The 20,536-nt window shown below is 48.9% G+C and overlaps 1 protein-coding gene across 1 annotated transcript in view; it reads right to left on the reverse strand.

The window, feature by feature from the left end:
- Positions 1–252: 252 nt before the first annotated feature.
- The window catches only part of GABRA4 (gamma-aminobutyric acid type A receptor subunit alpha4), a 73,065-nt gene continuing 52,781 nt past the window's right edge, over positions 253–20,536 (reverse strand). Inside the window, exons 9-10 of the mRNA XM_064149214.1 lie at positions 12,408–15,897; positions 253–1,632 (exon numbers count right to left, since the gene is read on the reverse strand). Coding sequence (XP_064005284.1) covers positions 15,364–15,897 — 534 coding nt within the window. The 3' untranslated portion in view covers positions 253–1,632; positions 12,408–15,363. The remainder of the gene's footprint in view (positions 1,633–12,407; positions 15,898–20,536) is intronic.

The following is a 20,536-nucleotide window of genomic DNA, read 5'->3' on the forward strand; positions in this document are numbered from 1 at the left end:
GTTTAATCTTTGCTTCTGCTGCTGTGAGAGGCAAACCAATTAGCTTTCCACTTGTTAACACAGTGAGACCCACCTTGATGCAGCAGCAAAGTGCAGCCTAACAAGTTCCACCCCAGCTTCCCATGGCTCCTAGTGAGCGCTGATGAATCCCATCCCTTCATCTGCACGCATACAAAGCACTGTGCCCATTGAATCTCCCAGCAGGAGCATCCCACACCCTTGCTTCAGGCCACAATGAGGAAAGACAACTGATTTAAGAACTCTCACGCTTGGCTTTTATTGGACATCAATATACACTGGAGTATAATAGGAACAATTCTTTTTCTTGCCTGTTTGTTTGGGTGGGTTTTTTTTTTTGCACAACCTTTCTTGCAAGAGGGATTTATTTGTGTTCCAGATACATAGATGGTCGTAATACCGGAAGGGAACAGCTAAGCTGCACGACAGCAAAACAAGTTGACAGCTATCAAACCACCTCTTTGGTCTGCCAGCACTGAAGGTGTGCATTCCACTCATTTGATCCTTCCAAGCCTCCCAGCCACCTGCTTCCATGCAACAAAAATGAGCATGAGGAATAGGGTAAAAGAATTCAACTCCAACCTCCCTACCCCCAACTTTTGCTTCAGTTTCCTTACAGTTTTGCCCCGTGTATGAGTCAATACAAAGGGACAAATGAAAGGATTTGGCATGGCACAGGAACTCTTGCAACATGCATCTAGGACAGGCACATATTGCAGAAGTGGTAAATTACTGACAGGCAAGTTAAGGGGTTCCCTAAGAGGGTGCTAAAGAAGCATTTCTACTCTGCTGCTTGAGCCATGGCTTTTACAGACAGCAAAGATAAAAGTACTTTTAAAAGCTTCCTATTCTTTTCCACTGGGAAGAGTCCTTACAATGCCCAGAACTAAAACTCAGATGCTTTGGATGCAATGGACAGAGCTTTGCAGGGAAAGGGAAGCTCAGAGTTTGATTTCAATGAGTTTAAATGGTTTGGTTGCAATGGACAGGGCTGTGCAGGGAAAGGAAAGCTCAGAGTTTGATTTAAAGGAGTTAAAATGCTTTGGTTGCAATGGACAGGGCTGTGCAGGGAAAGGAAAGCTCAGAGTTTGATTTAAAGGAGTTTAAATGCTTTGGTTGCAATGGACAGGGCTGTGCATGGAAAAGAAAGCTCAGAGTTTGATTTAAATGAGTTTAAATTGTTTGGTTGCAGTGGACAGGGTTGTGCAGGGAAAGCTCAGAGTTTGATTTAAAGGAGTTAAAATGGTGGTGGCTGCAGGAGTAGAAGCTCAACAGGAGCCAGCAGTGTGCACTTGCAGCCCAGAAAGCCAAGCAGAGCCTGGGCTGCAGCAGCAGCAGTGTGGCCAGCAGGGCCAGGGAGGGGATTCTCCCCCTCTGCTCTGCTCTGCTGAGACCCCACCTGGAGTCCTGCATCCAGTTCTGGAGCCCCTGGGACAAGAGGGCTGTGGAGATGCTGGAGAGTGTCCAGAGCAGGGCCAGGAGGATGCTGAGAGGCTGCAACAGCTCTGCTGTGAGCACAGACTGAAAGAGTTGGGGCTGTGCAGGCTGGAGAAGAGGAGGCTCCCAGGGGACCTTCTTGTGGCCTTCCAGGATCTGAAGGGGGCTCCAAAAAAGCTGGGGAGGGACTTTTTGGGCTGTCAGGGAGTGCCAGGACTGGGAGGAATGGAGCAAAGCTGGAGGTGGGGAGAGTCAGGCTGGAGATGAGGAGGAAGTTGTTGAGCAGGAGAGTGGTGAGAGGCTGGCAGGGGTTGCTCAGGGAGGTGGTTGAGGCCCCATGGCTGGAGGTGGTTGAGGCCAGGCTGGCTGAGGCTGTGGGCAGCCTGCTCTAGGGTAGGGTGTCCCTGGGCATGGCAGGGGGGTTGGAACTGGCTGCTCCTTGTGGTCCCTTCCAGCCCTGCCTGATTCTATGATTCTATGACCCGAGGCAACTCTTTGGAGGCTTCTTTGCTTACAGCAGCAAGCAAATGCTGTGCTAAAAGCCTGGGGGCAGACACTCTGCTGCTGCTCTGCAGGTTTGCTGGTCCATGCAACACTCTGCACACACCCCCAAGTCAAACGGTCATTAGCACACGGCACCAGCAGGCTGGCACTCATCCAGACAACGCAGAACCCAGACGATTATGTTGTCTGCTCCATGACTGACCTGCATTTCAGCCTTCCAAAGTGCTTTATGCCACAGCACACCCCCGGCTCTTGAAATCATGCAATGATGTTTAAAGAGCACTGAGCCAGCAGCTCACTGCTTGACAGTCAGGTTTGATCTGCCACCAGCACGGGCACATGCCCAAACCAAATCAATGCCCTCTGCTCTCTACCCTGGTGGGCTTCAGTGCAAAGACCAAGGAGAAGATGTGCCAATCCTGCATCATCCCAGCAGCTCCTGCCCCCCCCTCCCCTGGCAATGGTGCAAAAGCAGCAGGACACACTGGAGCGAGCATTTAGAGTGTACACTTAGGGGGCTTTAAATAGCTCATGAGCAGCTCTTAAGCCTAATTCAACTCTCACATCTTACCTCAGCAAAATGCCTAATGGCCTCCAGCCTCAGCTGTTCTCACCCAGAACTGAGCTACTTTCTCCTGCTGAACAGACTGCTCCACCGGGACTAAAATTAGACCCACCAAACCACACTCCTAACTCAGCAGGGCCAGCACTCACCGAGTGCTCTCCAACTGGTCTGGCAAACTCAACCTAAAAATTCCTAGGTCTTGTCTGCAGGTGTTGCCTTCTGCACCCCCTCCATGGCACAGCACTGGGAAAACCAGGAATTGTCTAGGGAAGCTGATAAATGGCATACTTAATCGAGAGCATGAAGGTCAAGGAGTTTAGAATCATAGCATTAAAGAGCTAATCATTGTTTGTGAACTTGTTTTCATCCATGGCAAAGACTTCTGATGGCATAAAGAGCATTAAAGAACTTTCTCCTCACCTCCAGCCTAAATCTCCCCTGGCACAGCCTGAGGCTGTGTCCTCTCGTTCTGGTGCTGGCCACCTGAGAGAAGAGAGCAACCTCCTCCTGGCCACAACCTCCCCTCAGGTAGTTGTAGACAGCAATAAGGTCTCCCCTGAGCCTCCTCTTCTCCAGGCTAACCAATCCCAGCTCCCTCAGCCTCTCCTCGTAGGGCTGTGCTCAAGGCCTCTCCCCAGCCTCGTCGCCCTTCTCTGGACACGCTCAAGCATCTCAATGTCCCTCCTAAACTGGGGGGCCCAGAACTGAACACAGCACTCAAGGTGAGGTCTAAGCAGTGCAGAGTACAGGGGCAGAATGACCTCCCTGCTCCTGCTGGCCACACCATTGCTGATGCAGGCCAGGATGCCACTGGCTCTCTTGGCCACCTGGGCACACTGCTGGCTCATGTTCAGGTGGGTATCAATCAGCACCCCCAGATCCCTCTCTGTCTGGCTGCTCTCAGCCACTCCGACCCCAGCCTGTATCTCTGCATGGGGTTGTTGTGGCCAAAGTGCAGCACCAGCACTTGGAGCTATTGAACCCCATCCCATTGGACTCTGCCCATCTGTCCAGGCCTTGAGCTCTGTGATAAAGGGTTGGACTTGATGATCTGTGAGGTCTCTTCCAACCCTGATGATACTGTGAGACTGTGAAAGAATCACAGAATCAGGCAGGGTTGGAAGGGACCATAAGGATCATCTAGTTCCAAACCCCCTGCCACTGGCAGGGATATCCTGCCCTAGATCAGGCTGGCCACAGCCTCATCCAGCCTGGCCTTAAACACCTAAAGAGCTAATCATTGTTTGTGAATGTGTTTTTGTCCTAGGCAACAACTTCTGATGGCATAAAGAGCATTAAAGAATCATAGAATCAGGCAGGGTTGGAAGGGACCAGAAGGAGCAGCCAGTCTCAACCCCCCTGCCATGCCCAGGGACACCCTACCCTAGAGCAGGCTGCACACAGCCTCAGCCAGCCTGGCCTGAAACACCTCCAGCCATGGGGCCTCAACCACCTCCCTGGGCAACCCATTCCAGGGATTTCTTTTCCTGGTGTATTTTCTCTTACATGATGTCACTGTATTTGTGTACAGGCTACCCAGACAGAAAGTGAGGCATACACTTTAGACATCTCTGCAAAGTTCCTCCCAACTTCTGTTCAATTAAGGCTTTCACAATCCTCTGCACACACTCCAGCACCTCAATGTTTTAATTCTAGTGAGGAGCCTAAAACTGAACACAGCATTCAAGGTTTGGCTTTCTTCCCTTCTGGCCTTCCCTCCACCTCCAATCACAGAATCAACCAGGTTGGAAAGGACCTCTAGGATCATCCAGTCCAATCCATCACCCAGCCCTGGCCAAGCAACCAGACCATGGCACTAAGTGCCTCATGCAGCCTCCTCTTGAACACCTCCAGGGATGGGGACTCCACCACCTCCCTGGGCAGCTCATTCCAATGCCAATCACTCTCTCTGACAACAACTTCCTCCTAACATCCAGCCTAGACCTCCCCTAGCACAGCCTCAGACTGTGTCCCCTTCTTCTGTTGCTGGCTGCCTGGCAGCAGAGCCCAACCCCACCTGGCTACAGCCTCCCTGCAGGCAGCTGCAGACAGCAATGAGCTCTGCCCTGAGCCTCCTCTGCTGCAGGCTGCACACCCCCAGCTCCCTCAGCCTCTCCTCACAGGGCTGTGCTCCAGGCCCCTCCCCAGCCTTGCTGCCCTTCTCTGGACATGTCCAGCCCCTGATGGGTAGCAGCACATAGAAATGCCAGCTGGTAGCAGCTATTAGCTCACATTTTTCCACCCTTCTGCTCACAGCATCAGAAGCCTCAGGACAGATTAACTGTGCTGATCCCTGGGCAGGATTTGCAGTTGGTGCTGAATTCCAGGTTGTGCTCAGCTGGTACCTAAACAGCCTACTTGGGAAAGAGCTTAGTGGGCATATCCCTAAGTGCCTTAATCCAACATAAGACCTGCACTGGCTCTGAAAGAGACATCAGCAACATAGCAGCTTGCATGCACCCATCTGGAACTCTGGAATGGGCTGCCTGGGGAGGTTGTGGCTGCCTTCTCCCTGGGGGTGTTCAAGGCCAGGTTGGATGAGCAGATGAGTCTAATTGAGAGGCTTCCCTGCCCATGGTGGGGAGGTCAGAGAATCACAGATTGTCAGGGACTGAAAGGGACCTCCAAAGCTCATCCAGTCCAACCCCCCTGCCAGAGCAGGGTCACCCATACCAGGTCACACAGGAACACATGCAGGTGGGTTTTGATATCTCCAGAGGGAGACTCCACAACCCCCCTGGGCAGCCTGTGCCAGGGTTCTGGCACCCTCACAGGGGAAAAAATCCTCTTCATGTTTCCATGAAACTTCCTCTGCCTCAGCTGCCACCCAGTGCCCCTTGTGCTGTCCCTGGGCATCACCCAGCAGAGCCTGGCTCCAGCCTCCTGCCACTCACCTGCACATAGTGATAAACATGAATGAGGTCACCCCTCAGGCTCCTCCTGTCCCAGCAGCACAGCCCCAGCTCCCTCAGGCTCTCCTCCTAACAGAGATGTTCCATTCCCTTCAGCACCTTTGTGGCTCTGTGCTGGACTCTCTCAAGCAGTTCTATGTCCTTCCTGAACTGCGGAGCCCACAACTGGACACAGTACTCCAGATGTGACCTCAGCAGGGCAGAGTAGAGGGGCAGGAGAACCTCCCTTGACCTGCAGCCCTTCTAATCCAGCCCAGAATGGCATTGGCCCTCCTGGCCACCAGAGCACATTGCTGGCTCATGCTCAACCTCCCATCCACTACAACCCCCAGATCCTTTTCCCTTTTGCTGTCTTCCAACAGGTCAGTCCCCAACCCATACTGCTGCCTGGGGTAGATGATCTCTGAAGTCTGATTCTATGATATGTTGGGTCACAGAAGCATCTTTGCCTTTCATGGCAAACACTGAGGTTGTGGATGTACATTTTCAGATGTGTTGACTTTAACTGCAGCCTACAAGATTCAGGACTAGCAGAAATGCTCAGCACTATAAACCTTCCATAAACTCAGGCAGAGGAACCATAGAAACAACCAGGTTGGGAGAGACCTCCAACATCATCCAGGCCATCCTAGCACCCAGCCCTATCCAATCAACCAGACCATGGCACTAAGTGCTTTGCTTCAACACCTCCAGGGATGGCAACTCCACCACCTCCCTGGGCAGCCCATTCCAATGCCAATCACTCTCTCTGACAACAACTTCCTCCTAACATCCTGCCTAGACCTCCCCTGGCACAACCTGAGACTGTGTCCCCTTCTTCTGTTGCTGGTTGCCTGGCAGAAGAGCCCAACCCCACCTGGCTACAGCCTCCCTGCAGGCAGCTGCAGACAGCAATGAGCTCTGTCCTGAGCCTTCTCTTCTGCAGGCTGCACACCCCCAGCTCCCTCAGCCTCTCCTCACAGGGTTTGTGCTCCAGGCCCCTCACCAGCTTCATCACCCTTCCCTGGACACCTTCCAGCACCTCAACATCTCTCTTGAATTCAGGAGCCCAGAACTGGACACAGCACTCAAGCTGCAGCCTGACATAAAGCAAGTTAAACGCTGGAAGTTCCCAACTGCTTCATTGCTCAGCATTAAATATGTGGAGGCTCAGAAAGATTGAAACAAAACAAAATTAAAACTCATTAGCACTTTTTTAAAGCATGTTTTTTTTGTCTTAAGGAATGCTCAAAACCAGAGTGAAAACAGCCTCAACAAAGCTCAATGCCTTCTCCTTTAGCATTCTGCCTCCTAACTCTTCCTGGCTGCTGATGAAAATACCCTTTTTTTTTCCTCTCCTTAATGCAACAGCTTCAGTAGAATACAAATATCCCTAAGAGCACATTAGCAACTTATTTTCTTTATTACTTTCTCATTATACTTCTAACCAAGAAATAATTATTTCTAGGCTGCTTCCTGCCAGCTGCTGTTCTAGTACCTCTCATAGGACAGCTCTTACATAACTGCTTGGTGGCAAGAAACTCAGTTCTTCATCCTTAGTCATGGTTTTCCTTCTCTTCCCTTTTTCTCTCCCTTCAAATAGCTTTATCTTTCAGAAATTCTGGACTGCTCCTCCCTTCCCCTCCCTTCCCTCTCCTCTCCTGTCGTCTCCTCCCCTTCTCTCCCCTCTACTCTCCCATCCTCTCCCGTCCTGCTCCTCTTCACCTACCTCACACCAGGCTTTCCATCCAGACAGGTACTCTTCTAAAAGAAGGCTGCTTGCAAGTGTGTCTCAGAATCATAGAATGGCCTGAAATGGAAGGGACCTCCCAAGCTCATCCAGTCCAACCCCCTCTGCAGCCAGCAGGGACATCCTCAACTAGATCAGGTTGCCCACAGCCCTGTTCAGCCTCACCTCGAATATCTCCAGGGATGGAGCCTCAATTACCTCCCTAGGCAACCTTTCCAGTCAGGGTGGTGGTGTTAGGTCAGAGGCTGCACTTGATGCTCCAGAGGTCTATACCAGCCTCAATAATCCTGTGATTTTTCCTTTCAGTAGACATCCTGTCAATGAAAAGTACCTGCTGATTTCAGAGGACTCTAATACACAGCATCACAGAATGTCAGGGGTTGGAAGGGACCTCCAGAGATCATTCAGTCCAACCCCACTGCCCAAGCAGCATCACCTAGGGCAGGCCACACAGGAATGCATCCAGGTGGGTTTGGAAAGGCTCCAGAGAAGGAGACTCCACAACCTCTCTGGGCAGCCTGCTCCAGCCCTCCACCCTCACAGCAAAGAAGTGTCTTCTGTTGAGGCAGAACCTGCTGTGCTCCAGCTTGTACCCCTCACTCGTGGTCCTATGATTGGGCATTACCACCTTGACACCCACCCCTCAGATATTGATAGGCATTGATCAAATCACCTCTCAGCCTTCTCTTCTCAAGACTAAACAGCCCCAAGGCTCTCAGTCTTTCTTCAGAAAGTACAGGTCCTTCATGTATATATATATATAGAATCATAGAATCATAGAATGAACTCGATTGGAAGAGACCTCCAAGCTCAGCCAGTCCAACCTAGCACCCAGCCCTAGCCAATCAACCAGACCATGGCACTAAGTGCCTCATCCAGGCTTTGCTTCAACACCTCCAGGCATGGTGACTCCACCACCTCCCTGGGCAGCCCATTCCAATGCCAATCACTCTCTCTGACAACAACTTCCTCCTAACATCCAGCCTAGACCTGCCCTGCCACAGCTTGAGGCTGTGTCCCCTTGTTCTGTTGCTGGTTGCCTGGCAGAAGAGACCAACCCCACCTGGCTACAGCCTCCCTTCAGGTAGCTGCAGACAGCAATGAGCTCTGCCCTGAGCCCCCTCTGCTGTAGGCTGCACACCCCCAGCTCCCTCAGCCTCTCCTCACAGGGCTGTGCTCCAGGCCCCTCCCCAGCCTTGCTGCCCTTCTCTGGACACCTTCCAGCACCTCAACATCTCTCTTGAATTGAGGAGCCCAGAACTGGACACAGTACTCAAGGTGTGGCCTGAGCAGTGTTGAGCACAGGGGCACAAGAACCTCCCTTGTCCTGCTGCCCACACTGCTCCTGAGCCAGCCCAGGATGCCATTGGCTCTGCTGCCCACCTGGGCACACTATTGCCTCATCTTCAGCTATTATCTACCAGCACCCCCAGGTCCCTCTCTGCCTGGCTGCTCTCAGCCACTCTGTCCCCAGCCTGTAGTGCTGCTTGGAGTTGTTGTGGCCAAAGTGCAGAACTCTGCACTTGGCCTTATTCAATCTCATCCCATTGGCCTCTGCCCACCCATCCAGCCTGGCCAGGTCCCTCTGCAGGGCTCTCCTACCTTCCAACAGATATATATGTATCTATATATACACACAGGTCATATATATGTGTGTGTGTGTGTGTATATACACACAGGCCCTTTACATATATATATATAGATATATATATACACACACAGAGGTCCTTTTTGTATATATAGAGAGATATATATTCACACACAGAGGTCCTATATATATATACACATACATATCTCTCTTTATATATACACAGATATAGCTAAAAGTAACTTGCAGAAGAAATTAGGGTTTGGGGACAAAGAAATTAGGACATTTCCTCTTATTCCCTGATATCAGAGAGAAGAGGTTGACTCCCACCTCCTTCCAACCTCTCTTCAGGGAGTTGTAGAAAGCAATGAGGTATTCCCTCAGCCTTCTCTTCTCCAGACTAAACATCCCCAGTTCCCTTGGCTGCTCCTCAGCAGTTCTGTTCTCCAGACCCTTCACCAGCTTCGTTGCACACACTCCAGCACCTCAATGGTTTTCTTCTAGTGAGGAGCCTAAAATTGAACACAGCATTCAAGGTTTGGCTTTCTTCCCTTCTGGCCTTCCCTCCACCTCCAATCACAGAATTAACCAGGTTGGAAAGGACCTCTAGGATCATCAAGTCCAACCTAGCACCTAACCCTTCTCATTAACTAACCCATGGCACTAAGTGCCTCATCCAGGCTTGGCTTCAACACCTCCAGGGATGGGCACTCCACCACCTCCCTGGGCAGCCCATTCCAATGCCAATCACTCTTGCTGCAGAAGAACATCTTCCTAGCATCCAGCCTGAACCTGCCCTTAGCACAGCTTGAGGCTGTGTCCTCTTGTTCTGTCACTGGGTGCCTGGGAGGAGAGACCAACCCCACCTGACTACAACTTCTTTTCAGGCAGTTGTAGACAGCAATGAGGTCTGCTCTGAGCCTCCTCTTCTGCAGGCTGCACACCTCCAGCTGGGAATGGGAGGCTTTGGATGAAACAACTGCACACTGTAGACTCTGCTGTTCTCACATCACACACTCACCCTTCCACAGCTTAAGGGACACTGTGGCCAAATGACAGAGAGGAAGAAGAGAGAATTCTGTGCACATTGAAGAGCTGAGTTGGTTCACTTTTCCTTGGGTTAAATCCCATTCAACACTACTTGTTTTCACCAATTAATAAGGTCCATCCCTAATGATGGAAGTGAAGAGATGCCAAAGGCTCAGTACCTTTGAACACATCAATAACTTTCAGATCCCATTAACAGAAAAGCCCTAATTACATTCCCTATCCATTTACCTCTTTCATTCAACTATCAGCAGCTCTGCTTGCCTGCTGACAGCACAAAGCAGAGTGGATGATTAAACAGTTCACAAAGTCTGCTTCGTTCTCCCTTAAAAGAAATGCACCACCAACATGTGATGGAGGTGAGGCCATTTTCACACAGTCACTGACTGTCAGGGGCTGGAAGGGACCTCCAAACTCATCCAGTCCAGCCCCCCTGCCAGAGCAGGGTCACTTAGAGCAGATCACACAGGAACGCATCCAGGTGGGTTTTGATTATCTCCAGAGAGGGAGACTCCAAACCCCCCTGGGCAGCCTGTGCCAGGGTTCTGGCACAGGGGAAAAAAAATCCTCCTGATGTTTCCATGGAACTTCCTATGGCTCAGCTGCCACCCAGTACCCCTTGTGCTGTCCCTGGGCATCACCCAGCAGAGCCTGGCTCCAGCCTCCTGCCACTCACCCTGCACACATTGAGAACCATTGATGAAGTCATCCCTCAGACTCCTCCTCTCCCAGCAGCACAGCCCCAGCCCCCTCAGGCTCTCCTCCTAACAGAGCTGTTCCATTCCCTTCAGCATCTTTGTGGCTCTGTGCTGGACTCTCTCAAGCAGTTCTATGTCCCTCTTGAATAGAGAAGCCCAAAGCTAGACACAGTACTCCAGATGTGGCCTCAGGAGGGCAGAGTAGAGGGGCAGGAGAACCTCTCTCGACCTACTAACCACAGCCCTTCTAATCCACCCCAGAATAGCATTGGCATCATCTCTTTAACTCTGTGCTGGACTCTCTCAAGCAGTTCTATGTCCCTCTTGAACTGGGGGGCCCCAGAGCTAGACACAGTACTCCAGGTGTGGCCTCAGCAGAGCAGAATAGAGGGGCAGGACAACCTTTCTCAACCTACTCACCACAGACCTTCTAATACACCCCAGAACAGCAATGGCATCATCTCTTTAACTCTGTGCTGGACTCTCTCAAGCAGTTCCCTGAGGTCCTTCTTGAAGCAAGGGGCCAATATAGGAGGACAGACTCCAGCTGTGCTGGTGAGCTATAGCAACTCAGGTCACCACAGAGGGCTGGAGTTTGCCACCTCACTTGGCTTCATTACTTTCACAATTGAAGTGAAACCTGTTTAGAGTGGGCTGGTGGAAATCTGCCCTGACAACTGACTATAAAACACCCTTCAGTTCCCAGGAAGGCAAACTTCCAGAACCAAGATTCCACCTGTTCTTCTCCAGTGTTAGTGGTTGGGGCTGCAGCACTGTGGGAGTTTTGCTGTTGGTTAACAATTGTCTCTGAGAAAACAGCACTTAGTTTAGTTAAGGAAAGTTAGTCTCTTCTGCCAGGTAAGAAGCACCAGAACGAGGGGACACAGCCTCAAGTTGTGCCAGGGGAGGTCTAGGCTGGATGTTAGGAGGAAGTTGTTGGCAGAGAGAGTGATTGGCATTGGAATGGGCTGCCCAGGGAGGTGGTGGAGGCACCATCCCTGGAGGTGTTGAATCAAAGCCTGGATGAGGCACTTAGTGCCATGGTCTGGTTGGTTGGGCAGGGCTGGGTGCTAGGTTGGCCTGGATGAGCTTGGAGGTCTCTTCCAATCTGCTTGATTCTATGATTCTATGAGTGAGATGCCAGTGGAGATCCATCTCTGTTTCCTGGCAAGGTCTGGGGCTGTGTTTTTTGGGGGGGGGCTTTTTCACTGCTTTCCTTTCCTGGTGATGGAGATGACTTATCTGGAGTGCTTGGTTAGTCTGAAATCACTATGGTCCTGTCACTAAAAGAGAAAAAGAGGATTGATTGACAAAAGCAACAAAAAAAAAAAAACCATTAAAACACCTCCTGCAGAACTCAGCTTCTTCAAATCCATTCCTAAGAAGCCATTTGGCCACTAAAATGGTACAAACAACATTCCCCCTTAGGAGTTTGGTTAGCAGTGTTGTACATTTGGGCCATTATATTGAGGATATTACTGCTTTGTTTGTGCTTCTGAGTTACATCCACAGCACTCAGAACTTGGCAGCTTTACCAAAGTAGACTGCAGGCTCCTCAATCTTTCTGATCACTCAACAAAGAGTTGAAATAGAATGAAGAATCATGGAATCAGTCAGGGTTGGAAGGGACAACAAGCATCATCCAGTTCCATCCCCCCTGACATGCCCAGGGACACCCTACCCTACTTCAGGCTGCACACAGCCTCAGCCAGCCTAGCCTGAAACACCTCCAGCCATGGGGCCTCAACCACCTCCCTGGGCAACCCATTCCAGGCTCTCACCACTCTCCTGCTCAACAACTTCCTCCTCACCTCCAGCCTGACTCTCCCCATCTCCAGCTTTGCTCCATTCCCCCCCAGTCCTTTCACTCCCTCAGAGCCTGAGAAGTCCCTCCCCAGCTTCATCCAACCTGACCTTGAACACCTCCAGGGACAGAGCATCCGCAACCTCCCTGGGCAACCTGTGCCAGTGTCTCACCACCCTCACTAGAAAGAATTTCTTCCTAGTCTCCAGTCTAAATTTGCCCTCTTCAAGCTTCAATCCATTCCCTCTTGTCCACACTGTAAAGAACTTCTTCCTAACACCCAGTCTAAATCTCCCCTCTGCCAGCTTAAACCCATTCCTCCTCATCCTGTCATTACAAGACCCTGTAAAAAGTCCCTCCCCAGCCCTCCTGTAGGCCCCTTCAGATTTTGGAAGGCTACTACAAGGTCTCCTCAAAGCCTTCTCTTCTCCAGGCTGAAGAGCTCCAACATTGGACTGCCAAACACTGATAGTCCAATACTATACATGACACAGCTGCTTGGCATCCTCACTGCACTCTGCAGTACACAGAGCAGCATAGAGTCATAGAATCAACCAGGTTGGAAGAGACCTCCAATCTCATCCAGCCCAACCTAGCACCAAGCCCTGCAGTTTCCCAGGTAGACTAAAGGTCAGATTCTCAGCCATGCACTGGCTAAAAGGTTTGGAAAGACAGAAAGAGGCACAGAGATACAGTCATAGTTTCACCTCTGTGGCAGTTTTTATTCTGATTCTTGTCCCAACATAGTCTAGAGCAGTCTTGTGCATGTCCTCAACTAGCCCAGCCTCCTGTGATCTCTCCATCAGCCACCTGGGCACAGAACAAGCAACACTCCCCTGATCTGCCCTCCAACACGAAACTTTGCTGACATGCAGCCAATCTGCTACTCCAACCAACCCAAACTAAGGCTTAGCCCAGAGCCTTCCATGGCACAGCCAGATCACAGCTGAGCACTTGCCCTTTGCTTTGCACAGAAATGCAAACCATTTGCCCAGCCAGATGGATCCTGACAAGCCTTTTAAGACTAACTGCCAGAGCATCCTGCACCCATTCTGCTTGAAAAGCACATTTCTGATCAAGATTTCTATCAGGTTTTCAACTAAATGCTTTAATGAAGCTGCCTGCTTGAACATTGCAACCTGAGCCACTAAGAGAAGTGTCTATCCCTGTCATGCTTTAAGAGAAACAAATGAATCATAAAGATTTTATTCCACTACCCTCCCAGGCTCCACCAAGAACCTTTCTTTACTTATTTAATGTCACAGCACTCCTTCCCAAGAGGGTGTTGCTCAAAAGATGTGCCAGAGCCATGCATAACAAAATGCAGGGAAATTTGCTTGGCTTGATTTTGAAGCCACTTTTAACACCCTGCTGTAATTTTAGCTTGACTCAAATATTATGTAAAGGGGTGGGGAGGGAAATAGGTGTTTAAAGGAAATCAGGGGCAAATACTATGTAAAGAGAGGGGCTGTGTTTAAAGGAAATTAGAGGCAAATACTATGTAAAGAGGGGGGCTGTGTTTAAAGGAAATCAGAGGCATATACTATGTAAAGAGGGGGGCTGTGTTTAAAGGAAATCAGGGGAAAATACTATGTAAAGAGGGGGGCTGTGTTTAAAGGAAATCAGAGGCATATACTATGTAAAGAGGGGGGCTGTGTTTAAAGGAAATCAGAGGCAAATACTATGTAAAGAGGGGGGCTGTGTTTAAAGGAAATCAGAGGCATATACTATGTAAAGAGGGGGGCTGTGTTTAAAGGAAATCAGGGGAAAATACTATGTAAAGAGGGGGGCTGTGTTTAAAGGAAATCAGAGGTAAATATTATGTAAAGAGGGGGGCTGTGTTTAAAGGAAATCAGAGGCAAATACTATGTAAAGGTGGGGGGGAGATGTTTAAAGGAAATCAGAGGCAAATATTATGTAAAGAGGGGGGCTGTGTTTAAAGGAAATCAGAGACAATTACTACATAAAGGGGGGGATTTGTGTTTAAAGGAAATCAGAGGCAACTACTACATAAAGGGGGGGGAGATGTGTTTAAAGGAAATCAGAGGTAAATACTATATAAAGGGGGGGGAGATGTTTAAAGGAAATCAGAGGTAAATACTATATAAAGGGGGGGATTTGTGTTTAAAGGAAATCAGAGGAGCGTGACTGAATAATATCAGGGGGAAATTAAAAAGGAAAGAAAGAAGTTTAAAACCAAGGCTAAAGCCAAAGCATCCAAAGGAAGAAGTATGGAAATAAAACGTTGAACATTGTAGGGCTGGTCCTCACCTGCCGCGATGGATTTAACTTAGGAAGAAATCCCCTCGGGCTGGTCAGCAAGGTCAAAGAAGAATCACACACTTATCAAACAGACACCAACCCCTCCAATTTTCAGAATGACAGCAGCTTTCAGGTTTTACAAGGCTCACTCACTGTGGGTTTGCTTGTTGGAGTGAGCAGTTCCCAGCTTGCAACGCAAAAGGACGCTCAGTAAAGACATTCCGAGCTCTACAACTCCTTTGCATCACTTCTCTGGAGTTGCACTCTCCCAGGCTGGACTCTCTTTTCTTTCTCAGTTTCCTTCCCCTCCTCCTCCCAAGTTCTGCCAATTTTAAATCTAGGAGGGTAAGTCCTGTTCTAGCTGTCAAAACCTTCAGGAGATGGACCTTGCCCTCTGAGAAGGCAATTCTGTGTCCAGACAGCGGCGCTGGGTGCCTGGGGGATTCGTAACCATCAACGTGCAATGCTCTTAGCAGTCAAGCTGTGGTTCCACTGCACAGCTGTGGCACCTCTGCCTCCCATTTCTTTTAGGTGCATGCTCCTCCCAAAGGCTTAGTCTGCCTGAAGAGAGCCATGGTTGACTGCCAGCTGAAGGGAAGGAGGCAAACCTGTTACCCATTAGTCTGGTAGAAGTGAACTAATCATCCCCACTAACTCCAGCCTTTACAAGGGGAAAGTGGCACACAGCTTTTAGAAAGAAGAGTTATTGACCTTTTTTGGTTGGTTTAAATAGTTTCAAAAGAAGAAACTCTGCATCAAACAGGAGTATAATTCAGGAACTACTACATAGCAGCAAAAACTACATTAGACTCTCTGATTTTTCCATGGTATCCTTGGATAGATACACCACCCAGTAGACCATGTTAAATGCTCCAAAGGTAACAGGGAATAAAATGCGTGCATATTTGTCTATCTTACTCGTGCCAGAGTGGGAGGCAGGGGGAGCAGGTGGTGGGACAGCAGATGGCTTTGCAGATGCTCCTAAGGTATTAGGTGTGGTGGTCTGAATCTGCTCCAGTCTAGATCCAAGCAAGTGCTGAATGGAAGGGGATCCAGCTGTGGCATGCTGGGATACAAATCCAGTTAAAATTGGGGTAGAAGGAGGAGCTGGAGGGGTAGCTCTTGCAGAAGATAATGTCTCTGATGCATTGAGGCGTGTGAAAGGGTTGGGACTTGATGCAGAAAGGGAGTGGGGTGTAGTGTCAGAAGACCCCTGAGCTACAGAGGGAGGCTGGATGGAGCTGTGCCTTGTGTCAATTCGGCTCCCACCGTCAGCTTCGGACTGCACTGTGGCGTTGGTTCTTTTCCTCACGTTTGAATTGGCATCTGTACTCTGCAAAGGGAGCAAACACAGACTCCAGTCATTCTCACAACCAGCACTTCAACAGAAGCAGTGCAAACTTCACAGCTGAGCACTGTCAGAGTAACACTCACAAAGAGCATCAGGAGCCTGACCCTGAAGCACAAAGATACTGCGTGTGCACCAAAATGGGTTTAAGAGCATATAAAGTGGTAAAAAAAGGTTGTTTCTACCTGTGGCTGGCACAAAGGTACTGCAAGCTCACCAACATGGGTTTAATAGCATATAAAGTGGCAAAGAAGAGTTGTTTTTACCTGTGGCTGGCACACAGATACTGCAAGCTCACCAACATGGGGTTAAAAGCATATAAAGTGGTAAAGAAGAGTTGTTTTTACCTGTGGCTGGCACACGGGTACTGCAAGCTCACCAACATGGGTTTAATAGCATATAAAGTGGCAAAGAAGAGTTGTTTTTACCTGTGGCTGGCACAAAGATACTGCAAGCTCAACAACATGGGTTTAATAGCATATAAAGTGGCAAAGAAGAGTTGTTTTTACCTGTGGCTGGCACAAAGATACTGCAAGCTCACCAACATGGGTTTAATAGCACATAAAGTGATATAGAAGAGTTGTTTTTACCTGTGGCTGGCACAAAGATACTGCAAGCTCACCAACATGGGTTTAATAGCACATAAAGTGATATAGAAGAGTTGTTTTTTACCTGTGGCTGGCACAAAGATACTGCAAGCTCACCAACATGGGTTTAATAGCATATAAAGTGGTAAAGAAGAGTTGTTTTTTACCTGTGGCTGGCACAAAGATACTGCAAGCTCAACAACATGGGTTTAATAGCACATAAAGTGGTAAAGAAGAGTTGTTTTTTACCTGTGGCTGGCACACAGATACTGCAAGCTCACCTACATGGGTTTAATAGCATATAAAGTGGTAAAGAAGAGTTGTTCTTTCCTGTGGCTGGCACAAAGACACTGCAAGCTCACCCACATGGGTTTAATAGCATATAAAGTGGTATAGAAGAGTTGTTTTTACTTGTGGCTGGCACACAGATACTGCAAGCTCACCAACATGGGGTTAATAGCACATAAAGTGGCAAGGAAGAGTTGTTTTTACCTGTGGCTGGCACAAAGATACTGCAAGCTCACCAACATGGGTTTAATAGCACATAAAGTGATATAGAAGAGTTGTTTTTTACCTGTGGCTGGCACAAAGATACTGCAAGCTCACCAACATGGGTTTAATAGCATATAAAGTGGTAAAGAAGAGTTGTTTTTACCTGTGGCTGGCACACAGATACTGCAAGCTCACCTACATGGGTTTAATAACACATAAAGTGGCAAAGAAGAGTTGTTTCTACCTGTGGCTGGCACAAAGACACTGCAAGCTCACCAACATGGGTTTAAGAGCATATAAAGTGGTAAAGAAGAGTTGTTTTTTACCTGTGGCTGGCACAAAGATACTGCAAGCTCACCAACATGGGGTTAATAACACATAAAGTGGCAAAGAAGAGTTGTTTCTACCTGTGGCTGGCACAAAGATACTGCAAGCTCAACAACATGGGTTTAATAGCATATAAAGTGGCAAAGAAGAGTTGTTTTTTACCTGTGGCTGGCACAAAGATACTGCAAGCTCAACAACATGGGTTTAAGAGCATATAAAGTGGTAAAGAAGAGTTGTTTCTACCTGTGGCTGGCACACAAATACTGCAAGCTCACCCACTTGGGTTTAATAGTACATAAAGTGATATAGAAGAGTTGTTTTTACCCGTGGCTGGCACACAGATACTGCAAGCTCACCAACACGGGTTTAATAGCATATAAAGTGGTATAGAAGAGTTGTTTTTACCTGTGGCTGGCACAAAGATACTGCAAGCTCACCAACATGGGTTTAATAGCACATAAAGTGGTATAGAAGAGTTGTTTTTACCTGTGGCTGGCACAAAGATACTGCAAGCTCACCCACATGGGTTTAAGAGCATATAAAGTGGTATAGAAGAGTTGTTTTTTACCTGTGGCTGGCAGACCAGGGTGAATGCAGCTGAGGCAGCACACTTCATGCAACATAAACTCACTGCCATCAGAGTAAGGATTCGTGGGTTAGAGTTGAGGGTTTTGTTCCCCAGCTCCACACTTAACACATTATTATTTGATGTTTACCTGTTTCTCTGATGACACAAAAACATTCTAGATGCAACTTAGCAGGCAATTATGTTTTACTTCTGCTTTCTATGTAGAGAAAATTAGCTACCATATATCAAGAGAGAGTGATTTGCCATTGGAATGGGCTGCCCAGGGAGGTGGTGGAGTCACCATCCCTGGAGGTGTTCAAGAAAAGACTGCATGGGGCACTTAGTGCCATGGTCTGGTTGGTTGGCCAGGGCTGGGTGCTAGGTTGGACTGGCTGAGCTTGGAGGTCTCTTCCAACCTCCTTGATTCTATGAACTTCTAAGATCCAGAGTAGATGCCATCAAAATGCAAGTACCAAAGCAAACCACCACATTGCTGCTCTGTCAGAAATAAAGGCAGGGCCTTTTTCACATCAACCACAGGCAATAAACTCCCCAGCTGCAGCTCAACCAGCAAATAAATCAGTCTTTAATCAACTACTCCTTTCCATTAATTAAGAAAAGTGATGAGTTTGCCATCACTTGATGTCTTCAGGCAAGTCTAGATGTCTTTCTGAAAGACATACTTAAGCCAAATAGTACTTATTAGGCTGGATGAGAAACTGAAGCAGAGGTAAGGAATGAAGCAGACATGAGAAGCCCAGCAGAGTTTAATACATTACTGACTTCTGAGAGTGGGACTCAGGCTCTGCCTTTCTCCTCTGCATTTAAGTGGAAGCTTAACATGAGCTGAATCTCCTTCTGGAAGCATTACCTGAAGAACAGACTTTTGACCCTTCAGCCCTCCACCTAAAGCACACACATTAGAAAGTAAGCAAAGCAAATAAAGTAAAGCACATTATAATTTAGACCAAATGTGGATATTATGGTATTTTAGGTAAGGATGTGAATAGAAGTGGTACAAAGACTCACTGCTTCCCAAGAGACAAATAGAATCCACATAGAATCCACATAGAATCCACATAGAATCAACCAGGTTGGAAGAGACCTCCAAGATCATCCAGTCCAACCTAGCACCCAGCCCTATCCAATCAACCAGACCATGGCACTAAGTGCCTCAGCCAGGCTTTGCTTGAAGACCCCCAGGGACGGTGCCTCCACCACATCCCTGGGCAGCCCATTCCAATGCCAATCACTCTCTCTGTGAAGAACTTCTTCCTAACATCCAGCCTATACCTCCCCTGGCACAGCTTGAGGCTGTGTCCCCTTGTTCTATTGCTGGTTGCCTGGGAGAAGAGGCCACCCCCCACCTGGCTACAATGCCCCTTCAGGTAGTTGTAGACAGTAATAAGATCACCCCTGAGCCTCCTCTTCTCCAGGCTAAATAATTAATGGCTGGCAGGGTGCATACAGTCAACAGCAGCAATGCAGAGTTAAATCCAGGCAGGAGCAAACAATTACTTGCTATAGATTAAAAAAGAACTTTGAAATCACATGTTTTGCACCTCTCTCTCAAGACAGTATTCCCAAGCACTGCCCTGTACTACACCTACTGTGCCTTTGCTCCACCTTCCTTCCATCCCTACCAGGCTGAGCAGCCTATGTTGGAGCAGGTTTGGGGGCCTACAAAAAAGCTGGGGAGGGACTTTTAAGGGTGTCAGGGAGTGACAGGACTGGGGGGAATGGAGCAAAGCTGGAGGTGGGCAGATTCAGGATGGAAGTGAGGAGGAAGTTGTTGAGCATGAGAGTGGTGAGAGGCTGGAATGGGTTGCCCAGGGAGGTGTTTCAGGCCAGGCTGGCTGAGGCTGTGAGCAGCCTGCTCTAGGGTAGGGTGTCCCTGGGCATGGCAGGGGGGGTTGGAACTAGATGACTCTTCCAACCCTGACTGATTCTATGCTGCTAAGTCTGTTTTGCCCATGATGGTAACTGCTGAGTGACTTCTGTCCAGCCAAGAAATGCGAACAGTAGAGCAGCTTTGGTGGGCACCTGGCTCCAGCCAGGGTCAACTCACCTCAGACACAAAACCCAAAGATATAAAACACGACAACCAAATGAAACCCAAATTAAAATGCAAGCCAAGAAATGAAGGGATTATCCAAATAAAGATTCCCTTCTGAGGGCGAGTCAGGAAAGATGCTCCATTATCCTGAGCCAACAGAGAGCTGCCAGATGGGGCTCCACAGGAAGCACTGAGTCCATGGTTTTATGCTCTTATCCTAGAGTGAGAAAAGATCTGACTCTCCTGGAGGCATTCCAGTGGGAATTTTGGGAGATTTAAAATGGTGTTGATCAGGAATGTAAAATGGGAGCCTAGAAGCTACCTTCAAACATAGTGACATTACAGCATGAAATAGCAGCCTGAAGAGATCTGACCCAGACAAGCAGCAACAGAACGAGGGGGCACAGCCTCAAGTTGTGCCAGGGGAGGTCTAGGCTGGATGTTAGGAGGGAGGTGTTGGCAGAGAGAGTGATTGGCATTGGAATGGGCTGCCCAGGGAGGTGGGGGAGTCTCGCTGGAGATCATCGAGTCCAATCCCTCCCTGCCAGAGCAGCTTCACCTAAAACAGGCTGCACAAGACAGCATCTGGGCAGG

Source organism: Pogoniulus pusillus, chromosome 9 (genome assembly GCF_015220805.1).
Source record: "Pogoniulus pusillus isolate bPogPus1 chromosome 9, bPogPus1.pri, whole genome shotgun sequence".
NCBI classification, from domain to species: Eukaryota; Metazoa; Chordata; class Aves; order Piciformes; family Lybiidae; genus Pogoniulus; species Pogoniulus pusillus.